This window comes from Danio aesculapii, chromosome 16 (genome assembly GCF_903798145.1).
Source record: "Danio aesculapii chromosome 16, fDanAes4.1, whole genome shotgun sequence".
In the NCBI taxonomy this organism is placed as follows: domain Eukaryota; kingdom Metazoa; phylum Chordata; class Actinopteri; order Cypriniformes; family Danionidae; genus Danio; species Danio aesculapii.
Genome location: NC_079450.1, coordinates 41,981,518 through 42,001,992, shown reverse-complemented (window position 1 = coordinate 42,001,992; position 20,475 = coordinate 41,981,518). Strand labels below are relative to the sequence as shown.

The 20,475-nt window shown below is 35.8% G+C and overlaps 1 protein-coding gene across 1 annotated transcript in view; it reads left to right on the top strand.

Annotated features, from left to right (window-relative positions):
- Positions 1-20,475, top strand: part of si:dkey-17m8.1 (C-Jun-amino-terminal kinase-interacting protein 4) — a 39,080-nt gene that overhangs the window by 4,258 nt on the left and 14,347 nt on the right. Inside the window, exons 7-18 of the mRNA XM_056474769.1 lie at positions 1,165-1,237; positions 1,346-1,515; positions 2,184-2,443; positions 5,122-5,179; positions 5,320-5,472; positions 9,722-9,764; positions 9,911-10,038; positions 10,226-10,279; positions 15,594-15,734; positions 16,544-16,670; positions 17,432-17,515; positions 18,033-18,080. Coding sequence (XP_056330744.1) covers positions 1,165-1,237; positions 1,346-1,515; positions 2,184-2,443; positions 5,122-5,179; positions 5,320-5,472; positions 9,722-9,764; positions 9,911-10,038; positions 10,226-10,279; positions 15,594-15,734; positions 16,544-16,670; positions 17,432-17,515; positions 18,033-18,080 — 1,339 coding nt within the window. The remainder of the gene's footprint in view (positions 1-1,164; positions 1,238-1,345; positions 1,516-2,183; positions 2,444-5,121; positions 5,180-5,319; positions 5,473-9,721; positions 9,765-9,910; positions 10,039-10,225; positions 10,280-15,593; positions 15,735-16,543; positions 16,671-17,431; positions 17,516-18,032; positions 18,081-20,475) is intronic.

The following is a 20,475-nucleotide window of genomic DNA, read 5'->3' as shown; positions in this document are numbered from 1 at the left end:
TAACCATGAAAGCATGCTTATTCTTCAGAATATAATCGTACAACCAAAATCTATAATTGTTGCATCCATAATTGTTATGCAGTATAAATGTGTCTGAATATAGAAGAAGTCTACTTAAGCAATGCACTGCTTTTGTTGTGCTTTAAAAAAATACATTTGAATGTTTGTAAAAAAAAAAGGCCTATTGTACGATGCACTGATATCATGTAGTCTCAAAAACAATATATTAATATTTTAATGTAGAAAAATACAACGCGGATGTCTTAAAGAGCAAAAATACAACATATGGGCTGTTATATGCTGTTGTGTCATCACTTATATTGCAAATCATATCTTTCCGGCCCCTCATTTGGGATGCTTTTCATGAACTGGCCCCCATGACAAACTAATTGAATTACCCTGGTTTACACTGTGCTGCTGCTTTCATTATGGCAATACATGTCATATAAAAGGGTTTTTAAACTCGCATTGTTAGCATTTAAAACTGAATAAAGCACATAATCAGTACCCGAGGTGATCATTGTCCATTTTATGCTGTTGTTTAGTCATGAGAAATAAGCCTAGAAACCATTTCTAAAATAGAAATTTCAGGTGATGGTTATTACATAAACTTCTTTTAACAGAAGAGATTCCTTTTATTGCATCATCGTGAGTAGTTATGGCGTAGACTAGATAGTCAGGCACACTTGCTTTTGTTGGTGGCCTCAATCTGTCAACCTGCATTTGCGTGGAGTCGTCTGAGAAGGGGTCAGATGAAAGAGTGTTTTAGTATTGAACAGCAATACCTAGATTAACCACTGGGTGTCAATTTTACATACTGCACCTTTGTGGAAAATACAAACACGCACTGTACCCTGTACCCACTAATTTCTCAAGTGTTTTTTTTTTTTTAATTGATACCAAAGGTTACAGGTTTTCAGCTTTCTTCAAAAAGTCTTCTTTAGTATTTAACAGAAGAAAGAAACTCATAAAGGTTTATAACCACTTGAGTTTGTGTAAATAGTAAGTACATTTTCATTTTCAAACTATCCCTTTAAGGCATAATGGAATCTCACATTGTGGTACATAATTCTCACCTTCATTTCATCCAAAAATACAATTTAATTTGGGGAAAAAAAATCAAAGTTATGCCATGTGTCCGTAGGAAACTCTGTTTGTTTGCAGGTATCATGTGCACAGCAAATATTCAGAAGCAGTTTCTAACCAAGATCAAACTGAAATCTCCAGCACTGAAGAGGTGAACTGATTTCGAATACACCCTTTTCAAACATTTCTCTTTAATTCATAAAATAAAAAGATCACAAACTTATCACAAAATATAAGTCTTTTCCCCATCTTTCTGCAGCATTGTCCTGAAGCTGGCAGTGTCAATGACTCCACTACATCTACTACTATTATCAAGGACAACAAAGTGACTGATGCTGAGGTTAATCATTATAATAAGGAGTATTTTATCAGCCAAATAATAACCTCCACCCCTGAGTTGGCCCATATGAAGAGATTTGTTGAAACAAGGTACAGTAAACGAAGAAACAGTATTGTACTGTATACTTTCAAATTATGTTTTTTTTTTTTTTTTTTACACTTTATACACATTATATACACTTTATTTATATAAACTGTTCTATATAAAGTATCCAAATTTTCAAAAGAAATATTAAGAACCAGGTTCAGCATTGATTATAATGATTTTTGACAGGAATGTTTTCATATGAATAAATTATTTTTGAAAATATTTGAAGATTGAGAAATGGTTATATTACAATGCAATGTCATTGCATCATATTACTTTTTAAATGAATTTAGATAAATCAAATAAATGTACCCTTTTAAAACACGAGACCTGTTTAATCAACATTTAAAAAAAACATACTGAATATTTTTGTCAATTTGCCAGTCTAGCTGTTTTTCATACTGTAAAGGTGCTTTAGGAATTTACAAGTGATAAATTGTATTTTTTTCTTCTTTTTGTACTCACACACTTATATTTTTGTCTTACTGATTTTAGGAAGTGAGTAGGAGTGTTTTTATTGTCATGATGACTTATTGTCATTTGTCTCCATGGCATAGAAGAAATTAAATACATATAGTATTATAAGTACAGTTCAAATTTAATATTTAATTGCATTTTCTATATACCCCAACATTCTCATATGATCTGCTCATTTGTCTTTACTGTCCAGTACCCCTGTTTGCTCGAAGACAGTGACTTCTGAAATAAACTCCAGTTTGTTTGATGAGATTAAACAAGACCCGGAAGATACAAACGAGGAAGATGGAGACCAGAAGCTGAAAGTTGGAGAAAAAACTAAAGGGAAAACCATGGAAAATGACTCCAATTGTTTGGAGTGGCAGTTAAGGAATACAGACTCTGTGTTTTCAGAGTTGTCTGAACTCAGCAGGGACTATGTGGAAAATGTTGACAAGGGGGCCAGTGTCAGAGGTACATGCATGATCATGTGTTTAATCTGCACATACCTGTGTGTAATAAAGTAATAGTCATGAAAACCTAATTAAACCCCAAACAAAAATGTTTCAAATTAAGCTTTGTTACTTTAGGCTGTAGCATCAAAGAAATTGGTTATCTTTGTTTGGTAACTATGTACAGTGCATCCGGAAAGTATTCATAGCAACATAACAACATACATAAATTTTTTATGTTACAGTCTTATTCTAAAATTGATTAAATTCATTTATTTCCTCATCCTTCTTCACACAATACCCCATAATGACAATGTGAAAAAATATTTTTTGAAATTGTTGCAAATTAATTAAAAATAAAAAACCTAAAAAGTCACATGTACATAAGTATTCACAGCCTATGCCGTGAAGCTCTAAATGATCTAAACTGATCATTCTTGAGATGTTTCAGCAGCTTAATTGGAGTTCACCTGTGGTAAATTCAGTTGATTGGACATGATTTGAAAAGGCATACACCTGTCTATATAAGGTCCCAGGGTTGTCGGTGCATGTCAAAGCACAAACCAAGCATGAAGACAAAAGAATTGTCTGTAGACCTCCCAGACAGGATTTTCTCGAGGCACAAGGCTGGGGAAGGTTACAGAAATGTCTGCTGCTCTAAAGGTTCCAATGAGTACAGTGGCCTCCATCATCCGAAAGTGGAAGATGTTTGGAACCACCAGGACTCTTTCTAGAGCTGGCCGGCCATCTAAGCTGAGTGATCGAGGGAAGCCTTAGTCAGGGAGGTAATCAATAAATGGTCACTCTATCTGAGCTCCAGCATTCTTCTGTGGAAAGAGGAGAACCTTACAGAGGGACAAGCATATGTGCAGCAATCCACCAATCAGGCCTGTACAGTAGAGTGGCCAGACGGAAGCCACTCCCTGCCTGGAGTTTGCCAAAAGACATCTGAAGGACTCTTAGACCATAAGAAACAAAATTCTCTGGTCTGATGAGACTAAAATTTAACTCTTTGAAGTGAATGCCAGGTGTTACTTTTGGAGAAAACCAGGCACCGCTTATCACCAGGCTAATACCATCCCTACAGTGAAGATGTTTTTCAGCAGCAGTAACTGGAAGACTAGTCAGGATAGAGGGAAAGATGAATGCAGTAATGTACAGAGACATCCTGAATGAAAACCTGCTTCAGAGTGCTCTTGACATCAGACTGGGGCGACGGTTCATCTTTCAGCAGGACAATGACCCAAAGCACACGGCCAAAATATTAATGGAGTGGCTTCAGAACAACTCTGTGAATGTCTTTGAGTGGCCCAGCCAGAGCCCAGACCTAAATCCTATTGAGCATTTCTAGAGAGATCTGTAAATGGCTGTACATTGTCGCTTCCCATCCAACCTGATAGAGGTTGAGAGGGACTGCAAAGAGGATTGGGCAAAAATTCCCAAAGAAAGGTGTGCCAAGCTTGTGGCATCATATTCAAAAAGACTTGAGGCTGTACTTGCTGCCAAAGGTGCATTAACAAAGTATTGAGCAAAGGCTGTGAATACTTATGTACATTTTTCAGTTTTTTTATTTTTAATCAATTTGCAACAATTAAAGAAAATCATTTTTCACATTGTTATTACAGGGTATTGTGTTTAGAATTTTAAAGAAATAAATTAATTTATTCCATTTTGAAATAAGGTTGTAGCATAAAAAATGTGGAAAAAGTGAAGCGCTATAAATGCTTTCCGTATGTACTGTATAATAAGATACTATTCGCAATATTTATACAACTACATAAGTTAACGTAATACGGTCAATTATTATTATTATTACTAGTCCAATAGGTGTTTAAGAGAGAATATCAAACAACAATTTTAACAGCTTGTTTCTAAGAATTAATTTCTTTAGTCTTCGCCATGATGAAAGTATGTAATATTTTACTTTTTAAAAATACTATTATTGAGTATAAAGTGCAATTTATAGGCTTAACTACGTAAATTATGGAAATCACTGGACAACAGTGGTTTGTTCTATATTTATTTTTTTATTCCAGCCATACTAAAAGAAATAATTCTATAAAGTAGGAAATGTGAAATCTTTTCTTATAATTTCGACAGTTAAGTATCATTCTGAAAATATTTTAAAAAAGAATAATTTTTACAGAAGGGCTAATAATTGTCTTCAACTGTATGTACTAAAACAGAGAAATACATCTGAATAATTGCTTCTTGAAATAGTTGATTATCAGCGATTATAAAGTTCTGTAACAAATTTGCGTTCAGCGTTAGTTATTAGCATAAGCTTGTTTTAACGAATGGGAACCCTTTTTTCGGATACTAAATCCTGCTATTACAGAGCTCTCTGGTGTAACGGATTTAGTTAAATATGGCATTGAAAATGAAGTATTTTGTTAAACTAAATGTTGTATTTGACTGTTGCCCTGATGACCAATTTTCAAATGTGTAGTTTAATTTTAACTCAAGTCTTTTGATGTAAGTATTTTTATTTCGTATACCCTGGAAATAATTATTACTATGTTTAGTCAGCTGGTCTTTATAGCAAAACCCGACAGTACATTATGCCTTACATAATTCGGATAAATCTCATTATTAAGTAGACCTTCACACATTAGCTTAGTGTGTGCAGTAACTAAGAACTTGTGCGCTAAACTAAGAACGTTGTGTGGTTAAATCTTTGTGGTTTTGTTTTATTTGCAGATAGCTCAGACCAGTTTGAGCAGATTCTTTCTCAGTATGAGGAACTAAAATGCAGCCAGTAAGATCAATTGCAGTTTATTTATACATTAGTGTTTTTGTTCAAACTTGAGCTGGACTCATGAACAACCCAAAATTTGTATCTGTCCTTTACCATGTATTTTTAATGTCTCTGTGCCTTTGCATTTGTCTCCATGTTAGTGAAATGGTGGATGCTGCTCGTAAGGCCCTTATATCCCGTGTTGAGGAGCTGACCAATGAGAGATCAGCCCTGAATTTGGAACTTCTTTCTTGCCGTGAAACAATCACACGATTTGAAGGAAAAACTAGGGAAATGGAGGCGGAAAGCAAAAGGTATTTTTGATTTTAATGTAAAACTCATTGTTTATCCACACTGTTTCAGCAGTTTACCAGACACTTGGGTTGCTTTCACACTTGTAGTTTAAGTCAGAATTATTAGCCCCTCTTTGAATTTTTTTTATTTTTTAAATATTTCCCAAATCATGATTAACAAAGCAAGGAAATATGTCTGAAAATATATTTTTCTTCTGAAGAAAATCTTATTTGTTTTATTTAGGCTAGAATAAAAGCAGTTTATATATATATTTTTTAAAAGCCATTTTCAGGTCAAAAAGCATTTTCTGGCCCCTTTAAGCTATATATTTTTCGATAGTCTTCAGAACAAACCATCATTATACAATAACTTGCCTAATTACCCTAACCTGCCTAGTTAACCTAATTAACCTAGTTAAGCCTTTAAATGTCACTTTAAGCTGTATAGAAGTATCTTGTAAAATATCTAGTTATATATTATTTTCTGTCATCATGGCAAAGATAAAATAAATCAGTTATTAGAAATGAGTTATTAAAATTATTATGTTTAGAAATGTGTTGAAAAAAAACTTCCCTCCGTTTTGACTTCAACTGTATATCAATTTTTTTGTTCTAAAACGGGGATTACAATTTTTACAAAGTTGCTTTTTATTCTTGGTGTGGATCGGCTTCACACCAGAAAGTTTATTTTAATTAATGATGATGAGCAATATGAAATTATAGACATTTAAAAACCTTTTTGTTTTCATTCACATTTTTATTAGTAATTATGAGCTTACAAAACAATTTGGCTTGAATTATGCATGTACGCATATATTTGTGGAGGTAATTCACAGATTTATTAACAGATAACAGAACCAATTTCATTCAAAACATGAAACATGAATGGTTGATCTTTTTTTGAAGTGTCAGTGCAAATATAAATAAAACAATAATATAAAATACAATAATATACAGTGCATACGAAAGTATTCATAGCGCTTCACTTTTCCACATTTGTTTTATGTTACAGCCTTATTCCGAAATGGGTTAAATTCATTTATTTTCTCAAAATTATACACGCAATACCCCATAATGACATTGTGAAAAAAGATTTTTTGAAATTGTTGCAAATTGATTAAAAATAAAAAACCTGAAAAATCACATGTACTTAAGGATTCACAGCCTTTGCTCAATACATTGTTGATGCACCTTTGGCGGCAACTACAGCCTCAACTCTTTTTGAATATGATGCCACAAGCTTGGCACACTTGTCTTTGGGATTTTACATTCCTCTTTGCAGTACCTCTCAAGCTCTATCAGGTTGGATGGAAAGCGACGGTGTTCAGCCATTTTTAGATCTCTCCAGAAGATATAGGTCTGGGCTCTGGCTTGGCCACTCAAGAACATTCACAGAGTTGTTGTGAAGCCACTCCATTGATATTTTGGCGGTGTGCTTTGGGTCATTGTCCTGCTGAAAGATGAACCGTCGCCCCAGTCTGAGGTCACTTTAACATACAGGCCTGATTGCTGGAGCTCTGACAGAGTGACCATTGGGTTATTGATCATCTCCCTGACTAAGGCCCTTGTCCCCAGATCACTCAGCTTAGATGGCCGGCCAGCTCTAGGAAGAGTCCTGGTGGTTCCAAACATCTTCCACTTATGGATGATGGAGGCTACTGAGCTCATTGGAACTTTCAGAGCAGCAGAAGTTTTTCTGGAACCTTCCCTAGCCTTGTGCCTCAAGACAATCCTGTCTCAGAGGTCTACAGACAATTCCTTTGATTTCATGCTTGATTTGTGCTTTGACATGCACTGTCAACCCTGGGACCTTATATAGACGGGTGTATGCCTTTTCAAATCATGTCCAATCAACTGAATTTACCACAGGCGAACTCCAGTTAAGCTGCTGAAACATCTCAAGAATGATCAGTGGAAACAGAATGTACTTGAGCTCAATTTAGAGCTTCACGGCAAAGGCTGGCTAGACAAAACTCTCTACATAACTTCGCTTGTTATTGTGATCCTTCCAAATCATCTTTTCATTTGTGCTTTCGTCTTTTGAACTGATTTCTTGAGACAATATACTTCAGTCTCAACACTTCAAGTCATCCACAATTTTTATCATGTCTCTTGCAGATTTATTAAAATTAGCTAGATTTGGAAAGAAATCTTCTACTACCACATTTTTTTTCCCTTTGTTACTTGTAGAAACCTAAGGAGTTTGTCCAAGTCATACTTCTTGTCCTCCTAAATTCAGCATTGCTTGTGTAGAGATTTCTTTTTCACTATCAGATTCTGATGAATATTCCGTCTCACTGCAAATACCCATATTAGTTGTTTCTTTGATGTACAATTATTCTTTGATATGACTTTTTATTGCTTTATGCTTAGTATTTAGCAATTTGAGATTAGGTTTAGTATTTCTTGTTCCAGAACAATATCTTCAACCTCTTTTAAGCCTACTCTTTTTTTCCTTAATTTCATTGTTCCCCTCTGTTGCATTAGGTTGTGCAGCATTCATCTCTTGTTTGTTTTCATTTACATTGTTTTCTGCAACCAAAACATTGTTGTTTTGAGTCTCAATCAAGTCTGCCTCTTTTTCTTTTACTTTCTCCGGACATGCTGTAGTCAAATGCCCTTCTCTATTACAATTGAAACATTGTTAAAGTTGTGACGAAGATTACACAATCGAATCCATCGATCGTAAACCTAAACGAAAGATTAAGCTCTTAATGTCTGTGTTTCAACACCATAAACTCCTGTTGTCTAAATGACACAGTGTTTCAACAGCGGCAATTTACATCCTACCGGAATCTTTTTAATTGCTGAAAAAATTTGTCCATAACGCAACAATTCCCGTTCTAAAGAGAACTGGGCCGCGAAGGCCCCATGAAGCCAGAAAGGCAAGAGAAGAGTGACAGAATTGCATTTCAACATCAATAACCTAAAACCAATCATCAAAGGAAACTGAATCCCCTTGTTTCAACAAAGGCAATTATAAAACTAGCATATCTGATATCTAAAATTGCACTAACATTAGTTTCTTTGTTTGTGGCTTATGCAATGTTTTGCTGGTTCTTCTCCATTCTGATCAGTTAATCAGCATTCCAGCAAGGTTACGAAGAAGCAGGGCCGGAGAGGGACTCCTTTTCAACCCTGGAGTTTCAAGCCTTAGACCTGCCCACTTTAGTTCACGACTGAATATATTAAAATAACATCATTTCCAATTCAGTGCAAATACAGTAGCTTAGGTGTTGCTTCATAGTGAAGATTTTTTTGAACAGTTAATGCAATGTAATGTTTAATAGTATTAGAATTTTTTTTCTGTAAGAATTAGCGCTCATAAATATCCAATAAATACAAATATAATGTATGTAAAGAAACTGTATTGAACTTTCTACTGACTCTATCGTGTTTTTTTTCAAGGAAAAAGCTGCTTTATAACTTCAAAATATTTTTCATAAATATGAGATCATTGAAGGGTAAATTTCCAACACTATTCTTTAAAACATCACAATGTCGTTTTCTGCAATATCTGAATATAAATTCTGCACAAAATTATTTACAGATATGCAGTCCTTAAACAAAAACAAAGAATAAAACAAGTATTGCACTGTTATCTGCAAGACTTTTCTGACCACAGTACAGTAGGCTTAAAAGATTATTACTTTCTAATAATGACTTCCTCATTTCCTCCTTTTTAGCTTTCTGATCAAGCTAAGTCAGATTTATAAGTGTAGTGAATCATCTGATTTCTTCATTTGTCTCAGAGCATTTTTCATTGAGCAGGTGTAATGTTTATTAATATTAATTATTCAAATACTTATATTCACTTAATGCCAATCCTACCTGCTCATTCGTGTGTTGGGCTCATGACGGGTGCTTGGTAACATTAAGAGGCCTGGCTCGTCACTGTTAGCAGCAAATGTTAGCACCCGGATTAAACCCATGCGAACAAGGGGAGAACATGCAAACTCCACACAAAAGTTTATGTGACAATGAAATATGTTTGATCTTCCTCCATCTCTTATGTTTATGTGCAGAGTTTGCATGTTCTTCCTGTGTCTGCATTGGTTTCTTGCTGGTTCTCCGGTTTCTCTTACATTGCAGAAATAGTGATTGAGATGAATTGAATAAACTAAATTAGCTGTAGTGTGTGAATATGAGTGTGTGTTTTCCAGCACTGAGGTTTGGACTTTCAGTACTGGGTTGCACCAGGAAGGGCATCCTTCAGTAAAGCATAATCCAGAGTTGTTTTCGTAATCAAAATAATTTTTTTTTACAACAGGTTACGAAAAGAACTGGAAATGGTTCAATTAGAAAACCCTGATGTAAGTCAAAAGATTTTAGCAGTATTGCATGTTTTTAGTAATGTTCACATTTTCAGAAATATCACTATAATGGAAACTCTACTTCTACTACCTTACAACAGTGCTATAACAATCCTTTTGTGCTCATTCTTTGTTGTTCTTTCCAGGCCTCTTCACCGACCTCCCTCCGCCGATTCTCTCGTTCTGAAATGGCTCGAGTTGTTATGGAGAAAAATCAATATAAAGAGCGACTGATTGAATTGCAGGAGGCTGTGCGACGCTCTCAAACACTGAAGTTTGTTTAACTACTGTACCTCCTGTTAATTTTTTAACTAAATTGTTCATTTGTCAGTGAGAATCATACGCTGAGTGTAAGATTCATCCTAAGCAGTGTAATATTAAAATCAATGAATACTCTATTTGTACTAAGAACATGTCAAATGAACTGTATATATTAATTTGTTTGTTTTGTTCTCCTCTAGAGTTTCAAAAGAAGAGCATCCCCCTGTGGAAGGGAAGGGTAGTGTCTGGAGCAGGTGAGGATAATGATTAAAAATAAAAAAATAAACTTGAGTAAACGTACTTTAAATTGTACTTAAGTTTAAAAGGATAAAAGTACTATATCAAAAAAAGAGAGAAAAAGGCAGAGAGAGATTAAATTATTTAAAGGTGCCACGTACTGCATTGGTTCAATAAGTTAAATTATTCTCTGATATCTAGATAGTAGGTATATGGCGTAAGTAAATCCAAAAATCTTTAGAAATAGTTTTATATGCTCATTTATTACTTTCTAAAATACCCCATACAATCAGAAGGTCCATAATTGACTATATTTGCATCAATCGTGAATATTAATGAGTTCCGCACTAAAATGCATCTCTCACAGACATACAGACAGGCACACTCAAACATAGCATGATGTATGCTGAACACGCAAAGGAAGTAGATGCCTAATTAAATATTTTTAACTTAATAGTTGGAGGTTTATTTTGACTAAATAGAGAGTTCTTCAATATGAACCCATCAGAGTAATGTCAACGTATTTGTTCACGAGACCCGTGAAGGTCCCACATACATAGTTAGTTCATTTAAACTTAAATGTATAACTATGGGAAGAAAATGTTGATGTTTGTCTTACTAGGAACTGTTGTGGCTTTTCAAACGCAGCCTTAGGAATGCATATTAATTATAGAGCGACATATAAGTCTGTGTTCTTCTGGTGACGCGGATGCTCATTAGGTCCAGATGAATAACCTAAAGTACAAGCAAATGATGAGGGCATGACCTATGAGATACAGTCTGCTTTGTGTTTTGATTGGCTGTTTGTCCACCGGGGATTTACACTCTTGGAATTTACATGAGAACGAGGAAACAGTGGTGTCCGAGTCTCATGGTATGGGCATTTCCATATACTGATCTCTTATTATTCAATTATGCCTAGATAAACCCAGATTTTCTTAATAGGGCAGCTTTTAAAAATAATATATTTGAAACATTTGGTCCATTTTTCCTATGTGGTTTGTTCAGATAGCTAGATTTGATTATTGACTTCTATGAATTTTGGAGTTTCAGTTTTGTTTACACCAATCAAGCTTAGGGTCAAATGGCTTCAATCACTCTTTGTCACCATAGTATTTACTGCTGCATGGCTAGTCAAGGCAGGTTATGTTCTGGATTAGAGATCACAAACCAAGATTTCACCAATTAGCTGTGAGCAAAGTGACACAGCTGTGATGCAATAGAGACATTCCCCAGTTTCTCTTATTCCACATTAAAGGTCACTGCAAAAAATGAAAAAATGCTTTTCTTACTTAAATTTTTTATGTAATTTTTCTAATCCAAATATATAAAAATTCTTAAACCAAAAAACATATTTAGACAAGCAAAAAATACTCTCTTTGTTTTAAGAAACATTATGCCAAAACTGAGTTTTTACTTAAAACAAGCAAAATAATCTGCCAATGGGGTATGCAAAAACAAGACAATATTTCTTTGCTTGTCTAGAAAATCTTAATTTAAGTCTCTTGTTAATTTAAGTCTCTGTATACAGTACGTATACAGTACATATTATTCCTCAAACTGTTTTCTTTTAGCTGTCCTCTTTCATGAACTATTTTGAGTTTAAGTTGATGGTCAGCGTCATGGTGCCAACACAATGGTTGTGGTTTGGTCAACTCGAAATAATCCTGTAATCCTGAGTTTGTTCATAGTATAGAGCCCAGGAATTGTTAACAGGTACAATTTTGGTACTCTTTAGGGACTAATATGCACACTTTGGGTAATAATATATACCTTTAAAATAATGAACCTTTTAGGTACAAATGCATACTTGAAAAAGGTACTGCCCCAGCTTTTGTATTTCTATTGTTGAGAATGTATGATAAAATGCATGGCCAATATTCTCATTGAGTGATTTATTTACGAAGAAATAATTATAAAAGTTTACATTTACATTTAGTCATTTAGCAGACGCTTTTATCCAAAGCGACTTACAAATGAGGACAAGGAAGCAATTTACACATCTATAAGAGCAGCAGTGAATAAGTGCTATAGACAATTATTATTATTTTTTTTTTGAGAGAGAGTACAGTTAGTGGTATAGCCAGAGAGGCAGTTAAGATTAGGAAGGAAAGTGGAGACTAAACAGTTGAGTTTTTAGTCGTTTCTTGAAGACAGCAAGTGACTCTGCCGTTCTGATGCAGTTAGGGAGTTCATTCCACCAACTGGGCAGATTGAATGCGAGAGTTCGGGAAAGTGATTTCTTCCCTCTTAGGGATGGAACCACGAGGCGACGTTCATTCACAGAACGCAAGTTTCTGGAGGGCACATAAATCTGCAGAAGTGGGAGCAGATACGAAGGAGCAAAGCCAGAGGTCGCTTTGTAAGCAAACATCAGAGCTTTGAATTTGATGCGAGCAGCAACTGGCAGCCAGTGCAAACGGGTGAGTAGCGGAGTGACATGTGCTTTTTTGGATTCATCAAAGACCACTCGTGCTGCTGCGTTCTGAAGCAGCTGAAGAGGTTTGAAAGCATTAGCTGGAAGCCCGGCTAGTAGAGAGTTGCAATAATCCAGTTTGGAGAGAACAAGAGCTTGAACTGAGTTGAGCTGTATGTTCAGATAGGGAGGGTCGGACCTTTCTGATGTTATAGAGTGCGAATCTGCAAGATCGAGCAGTTCTAGAAATGTGGTCAGAGAAGTTTAGTTGGTCTTCAATCGTTACTCCAAGGCTTTTTACCATTTTGGATGCAGTAACGGTTGCCCCATCCATCTGGATTGAAAAGTTATGGTGTCGAGTCGGGTTGGCAGAAACTTCAAGCATTTCCGTTTTTGCGAGGTTAAGCTGAAGATGATGATCTTTCATCCAGAGTGAAATGTCTGACAGGCAGGCTGCAATGCGAGCTGGAACCGAGGGATCATCAGGGTGAAAAGAGAGGAATAGCTGGGTATCATCAGCATAGCAGTGGTAGGAAAATCCATGTTTCTGGATGACTGTTCCTAAAGATGTCGTGTAGATGGAGAAGAGAAGTGGCCCAAGAACAGAGCCCTGAGGTACCCCAGTGTTTAGATGCTGTAGGTTGGACACCTCTCCCCTCCAAGACACCCTGAATGACCTGTCCGAGAGGTAAGAACTGAACCATTGAATAACAGTGCCTGCGACGCCCAGTGACTCAAGCGTAGATAGCAGGATCTGGTGGTTTACAGTGTCAAAAGCAGCTGATAAATCCAGCAAGATGAGGACAGATGATTTAGAGTCTGCTTTAGCCAGTCTGAGATCCTCCACGACCGAGAGCAGGGCAGTCTCAGTTGAGTGGCCTTTCTTAAAGCCAGATTGCTTGTTGTCCATGAGGTTGTTTTGAGTAAGAAAGTCCAGGACTTGATTGAACACTACTTTCTCCAAAATCTTGGCCATGAATGGAAGCAGTGATACCGGTCGGTAGTTTTCAAGTAGCATTTGATCCAGGTTGGGTTTCTTTAGCAGTGGGGTTACCCTAGCCTGCTTAAATGAAGTAGGGAATAGACCAGAGTCAAGAGATGTGTTAATTATGTGAGTCAGTGTTGGTATGACTGCAGGAGAAATGCCTTGCAAGAGATGAGAGGGAATGGGATCAAGCGTACAGGTGGTTGCATGGCTAGATAGCACGAGATTGGACACCTCAGACTCAGAGAGCTGGGAAAAAGAGCTGAGTGTGTGTGGTGTTGGTGGTGTATCTTGCGTGTTTGTTGTAGGTGCAGCAAATTGAGCACTGATTTTTGCAGTTTTGGTGCAAAAGAATGTAGCAAAGTCATCAGTAGTGAGTGTGGAGGATAGAGGAGGGAGGAAAATGTTTTAAAAAGTAAGCGAGGATTGGTGGCACTGTTGACTTTCTGACGGAAGTATGTCTGCTTTGCAGAAGTAACCTCAGCCGAGAAAGAAGACAGAAGAGTTTGGTACGTTATGAGCTGTTCAGGATTTTTAGTTGCTCACGGAGAACATCAGAGAGCCAGGGTGCAGGAGGACTGGCACGGGCTGGCCTGGAAATTGTACTAGAGTTGGCGGCAAGTGGTTCAGTGGTTAGCTCTGTCACATCACAGCAAGAAGGTCGCTGGTTCAAGTCCTGGCTGGCCCCGTTGGCATTTCTGTGTGGAGTTTGCATATTCTCCCTGTGTTTGTGTGGGTTTCCTCCGGGTACTCCGGGTGAATTGGATGATGAATCATTTGATGACCTTGACATCTAATATGCAGGGGGCTTGATGAAGCCCAACCCCGCACAGCATACTGTGCACATCTCTTTAAATGGTCAGTTATACCTTATGCCACAGGATTAAGAAACTTTAATGCTGTCACATATAGCAAATCCTGTCTTGATGCCAGCAAATCGCTGCATTGCTGATAATGATTTTAAGGATTGCTAGATCTGCCCTTCAAAATAAACACAAGGACACACAGTAATCTCATCCAGGTATTTTAATTTGATTCACAAACTTATCAAATCACGGACACGGCAGCTTATTTGTTATTTGTCATATGCTGAAAATAATGTGGGGAGCGGGGAGTGGTGGGGGTGGTCGATTGAGCAAGAGGGGCACCTCAGCCAATGAAGGCAAAGGGACAGTGGCTCTAGCCACCGAGCCACCCCCCTGTGCATGGCCCTGGCATCCGCTGCATAAAACATATGCTGGATAAGTTATTTGTTCATTCCGCTGTGGCGACCCCTGATTAATAAAGAAACTAAGCCGAAAAGAAAATGAATGAATGAATGAATGAACAAACATAAAATATACTGTATGTAAGTGTATCTGAAACTTTAAATAAAAGTGAGTAAAAAGTACAGTTCCTTCTCCAGAAATGTACTCCACAAATGTACTTGTCATATATTATATTGACAAACAGAAGGTTTAGAATACCTTATATAATATCTCCACATATGGACAATACAATCACTGTGTATAAACACACATACATTTGCCTCCACACCCCATGGAGTGAAAGTGCTGGCCTGACTTGTGAAAGCTTTCCATTTATGGTTACAAACTGGAGCGGTCAGTTAAGTAGAACTTAAAGCATTGTAAAGCCTGTCTGTGGACACCTGTACGATTTAAGTTTAAATTAAATTTAAATCTATGAGGATATCATGATCGCTAGTGTCGTATGCAGCACTGCAATCAAGTAAAACTAGTAACTTGTATTAAAATTGGAATCAAAGTTAAATTGAGTTTACTATTACAACCTTATTTCATTTGTTTTGTTCTGTTATGTAACTTTTGTGTCATTGTAGTTTGTTTTTGATATTAAGATTGCCTTAGATGCTGATATGGCATTAAAATCAACAATTAACTAACTCCTGTGCAAAACCTCTTTTTCCACTTAGGTTTAATCGTTTTCTAGGTTTGACGAAGGGTCAGTTAGGTCCAGCCACAGCTTTAGCAATAACCATGTCTTCAACACCAGCTCCTGCACAAGCTCCAGCAGGGTCTCCAAAGCATCTCTCAACAAAACCACCACAAACAGAGTGAGTCCTCATCAACTGATCATATGCTAGTTAAATGCTAGTTACCCGTTTTATTATTTAATGTTTGTAAATTGATTTTTTTAAAACTATTTAAATATTTGTGCCAGGCTCTTAGAAATGTAATTTTGTTTTAAATTTTGGTTTCAAATGGTGTGGAAAAACTGTTCCATTTTAAAGAAATACACAACTGTGGCAATGCATAAATTAGAAAAGTTTATAATTTGAATGTAATTTTGAGAAACATCCTTTCTAATACATAATTTCATGTTTTTAGTGCCTTTCTTTCTGCATGTTGGTTGCATCATGTGATTTAAATTTTGCCTCAATGTAATTTTGAGTATAAGTAAAATACTGGTTGAGAAGAAATGTAATTTAATCGAACCACATAACAAACTGGGGTCGCTGAGATTTTTTATGTTTTTGAAAGTCTTATGATTTATTTGATCAAAAACATAAGAGCTAAATGAATTTCAGTGTCATTATGCCAGTGTTCAAAAATAATTACATTATGCTGACGTTGCACAAGAAATATTGTCTATCAATGATCAAAATGTTTCATATTTTTGACATTTTTATATTTCTTTCTGGATTTGTTTATAGGGCAATTAAATCCATGCTTGAGGTATAGATTAATCTGCATTTGCTTTAAAAAACTGAACAAAACAAACACAAAAAAACTATTTACTGACCTCAAACTTGTACTTGTTTTGTAGTGGTGGGATTTAATATAACCTTTTCTACTTGTGTTTTTCCTTGATCTAGTTCTGTCACATGATTGAATAATAATAATTTTTTTTTTATTTGGTCAGGAATTCTTCTTCGCCCAGATTAAGGAAAAGAGAGTTGTACAGGGAAATCCGTTCTCATGTGTGGGGTACACTGGGTAAAAAACAGCTCTATGGCTGGAGCATGCCTCTTGCTATTACCAACATAAAGGTAAACACCTTATTGTTACAGATAGTATATACAGTGGTTTGACAATTAAACTGAAAATGCCTGGTTTTAGACCACATTAAATCATTAGTATGGTGTAGGGCCTCCTTTTGTGGCCAATACAGCATCGATTCATCATGAGAATGATAGATACAAATTCTGCACAGTGGTCAGAGGGATTTTGAGCCATTCTTCTGGCAGAATAATGGCCAGGTCACTTTGTGATGCTGGCGGAGGAAAACGTCTTCTGACACGCCTCTAAAACACCCCAAAAATGTCTCAATAATATTTAGGTCTTGTGATTGTGCAGGTCATGGAAGATGTTCAACTTTCATGTTCGCATTCATGTTAATGAAACCACTCTGTCACCAGCTGTGTGTATTGGTGTATTATCAGCTTAATACATGATACAATGTTTAAACTGTGCAATTAGTCTGCTAATTAAACCTTCACACTCTGCTCTTTTTGGTGGAATGTACAATTAGTTAAGATTGCACACCAGGCTAGTCAATTTTAGCCATGAAACCTCAACGTCACCCAACGCTAAATTGGCCAGTGTTTCAGTTTCATTGTCCATTCCCTGTATATCAACAGGTGTGCTATATTTTCTCTGTAAACTGCCCTCATTGTCTTAGTCTAATTACTAGATAAACAATTTTTATGATGTATGTACTCTCTGTCATACTGTTTAACTAAAATGCTTAGAGGATTGACAGATTCATAAGTTGTTTATGAATCATTGTTAAATTGTTTGTGTGGAGCAGAACTTTGAGCCTCTTCCTGAGCCCAAAGACGTTCCTATTCTCATCCAACTAAGACTGCTGGACCAGAGAGATGCTACAGCCAAGGTGTGGTTTGTTAAACGATCATTCTGTGCTATTGTTTTGTTGTTGTTGTTATTTTTAATGATCTTTTATAATTTCAGATTATTAAAAATATATATGTTATTATTTTTTATTATTATACATGTTCATAGGATTTGTAGCTGCAATTTATTTGTTTATAAATAAATATTTTATAAAATATATAATTAAATATATATTTTATTCAACGTTTTTAGTTTTAATCCCACTCGTTCTTTAATTATTTCAGTTAATTTCCAGGGCAACATTTTTTTCTTATTATGAATTCAATAATATTTATTCTAGCTCTAATGCAGTTACTGGTTTAAAGACAAGTTTAAATAATATGTTTTTTTTTTTATTTTACCTGCCCTATTGTAGGTTAATTCGGTAATTGGCATTATCTGCATTTTATTTTTTTGTTTTGAAGTATTTACTTTAAACACAAAGAGGAAGGGATACACTTCAGGTTTCAGAGATTAATAGGATTTTACTTTATTTGTAAATGTTTATTCTTTTACAGCTCACATGTGCTGTTGCAGTTCCTCCAGAGATATCAGGAGAGCAGACGGTACGTAAAAAAAAAATCACAATCCTTAACTTTCTGACTAATAACCTCTGTGATAAGGTTTTTATTTTAAAAAACACTTTTGGGGGACCAATTCTCACTACTTGTTTATTTGCAGAATATTAATAGAGCATTGTATTTTAGTTTGTATTTTTTATTTTTTTTTGGCCTTTTTGCCATTAGATTGGACAGTAATTAGACAGGAAGCAAAATGGGAGAAAGAGAGGGGATAGGGTCGGGAAATGTCCTTGAGCCGGGATTCGAAATCGGGACACCCTGAGTGCTAGTGCACCATATGTCAGCATGCTAACCACTAGGCTATTGCAATGACATAAGTAAAAAAATTTTATTCTGATTGGTCAGTCACAACATTCCAGGGTATGTTATTTTAGGGATAAAGTACATCCAGGGTGTTGTTATCGCAGAATAAAGCCTGACATGCTTATTGGCAGCCTGATGTGATTAGGGGGGCTGTTGTATTCACCTTATTCTCCTTGTACGAGAGGGCGCAACCATTTGAATCATTTTGGCTCGAGACTTCCAGTCTCATTAACTTCTATTCATTTTTAGACGTTAAAAACAGCTTGTTTTACTGCTTGATGTTGCAAACAGATACTTTCTTATATTATTCTACTTTGCCTGTATAGACATGCAAACACTTGTTTGTAGAGCAAGTAGTTTGACCAATTTCAGCTGTTTATTACACCTAGTCATTTCTCTCAAAGGCAACTGAATTGGAAGTTCTAAAACAATCGCAAAATTGATTATTCTTCCATTGAAGAATAAGCTCAATAAGACTGAAGGGCTTTATTCTGCAAAAATAACCATCCTGGATGTACTTTATACTGCTCATTACATGACTACTTGCAACAAGACAGAAATTAGACACAAAACATTGTTCTGAGCCGTAATAATTTATTATGCCTTTAGTTAAATAAAAAAAACTGACAGAAACTAAAACAGCTAAAGGAGTATAGACCGTTTTGAGGGATGTAAACATAAACAATGGTCACAATATATTTCCTGTTTTACATTTTTTATTTCTATAGCTTCCAAGAATCTAAAAGAGCCACATATTGATGAAAAAATGTTATGATATCTGTTTTAACATTAAGTTATGATTGAGTTGCATCTTGTTACAGTTATGAAATAGTTTGATAACAAGCAGGAAATGATCATGGGCCAGTGACATGACCACATTAAAATGGTCTATACACTAACTTGTGCATTATTCCGTCTCAAGATCAAAAATGCCAAAAGATGACAGAAATGAAACTGGCTAAATAAAGCATAGACTGATATACGTATTATTAATTCACAAAATGGCATCAGCAGTCAAAAAACGTGGCATAACAAACAAGCAGATACATATTAATGAATGAAAGTATATGGATTTGAAAGTATCGACTTATGGTGAGGGTGATTTGAAGTTCCCAGATGAGGCTGCATTATTTAGCGGTTGTTATCTTGGGATAACATACCTTGGAATGTTGCTACTGGCCAATTAGAATTGTGTATTCCAGACAGCCGTGTAATAATTCCAGATAACAACCACTGAAACTAATAACACAGGATTATCTGGGTACTACAAGTCATCTTGACCATTAGTCAATATATTTATATACATATTTGCTTATCTGTCACTCTTCTGTTTTTGACTGGCTGGTGCCATCTTGCAATTGTATAATAAAAAGTATTAATTAATGAGCTAGTAAATGATTACAGCTCTGATTGATGGTTTTTTGTCTAATTCTTTAGTTTTGTGGCAAATAAATGTGTAGTAAGTGGAATAATGTAGCATCCACCAGTTTTTTTTTTTTTTTTTTTTGCAGAATAAAGTCCTTTAGTTTTATACAACTGCTAATAAGCCTGTCACGCTTTATTCATTGAGAATGATAGCTGGATGTACATTATCCCATACTTAATGACTTTCTGATTCTGCATGAGATTCATGCAGCCCTGGCCGATTGCCCATATTGCCTATGCCTAAATCCGCCACTGCTTTAAAGACATAGTGCGGAACAATGGAATTTAATTCAATGCTTCTTGTACGATCAGAGACCCACTTTATATCATGTCTCAACAAGGCAGTGAAGATTACTGTTTTTTTTTTGTTTTTTGTTAAAGAAACCAGATCTTAAAGGTGCAACTGAACCAAGAGAGGATTAAAAATGTCCATAGACAACCTTATAACACTAGATCATGTCATTCACCAGTGAGAAATCTTTAAAGTACTTTATAATACTACAGCTCCAAACATAAAAACCTGTTGAAAACGATATTATATCTAGCACGTTTTCAATTGTGTAGCAAGCAAAACTTGTCATAATGTGTAATATTTCATGCATGCACAATTTCCACGATAGTGTGCTTAGCTCTGCTGACGTCACTGTAGAGA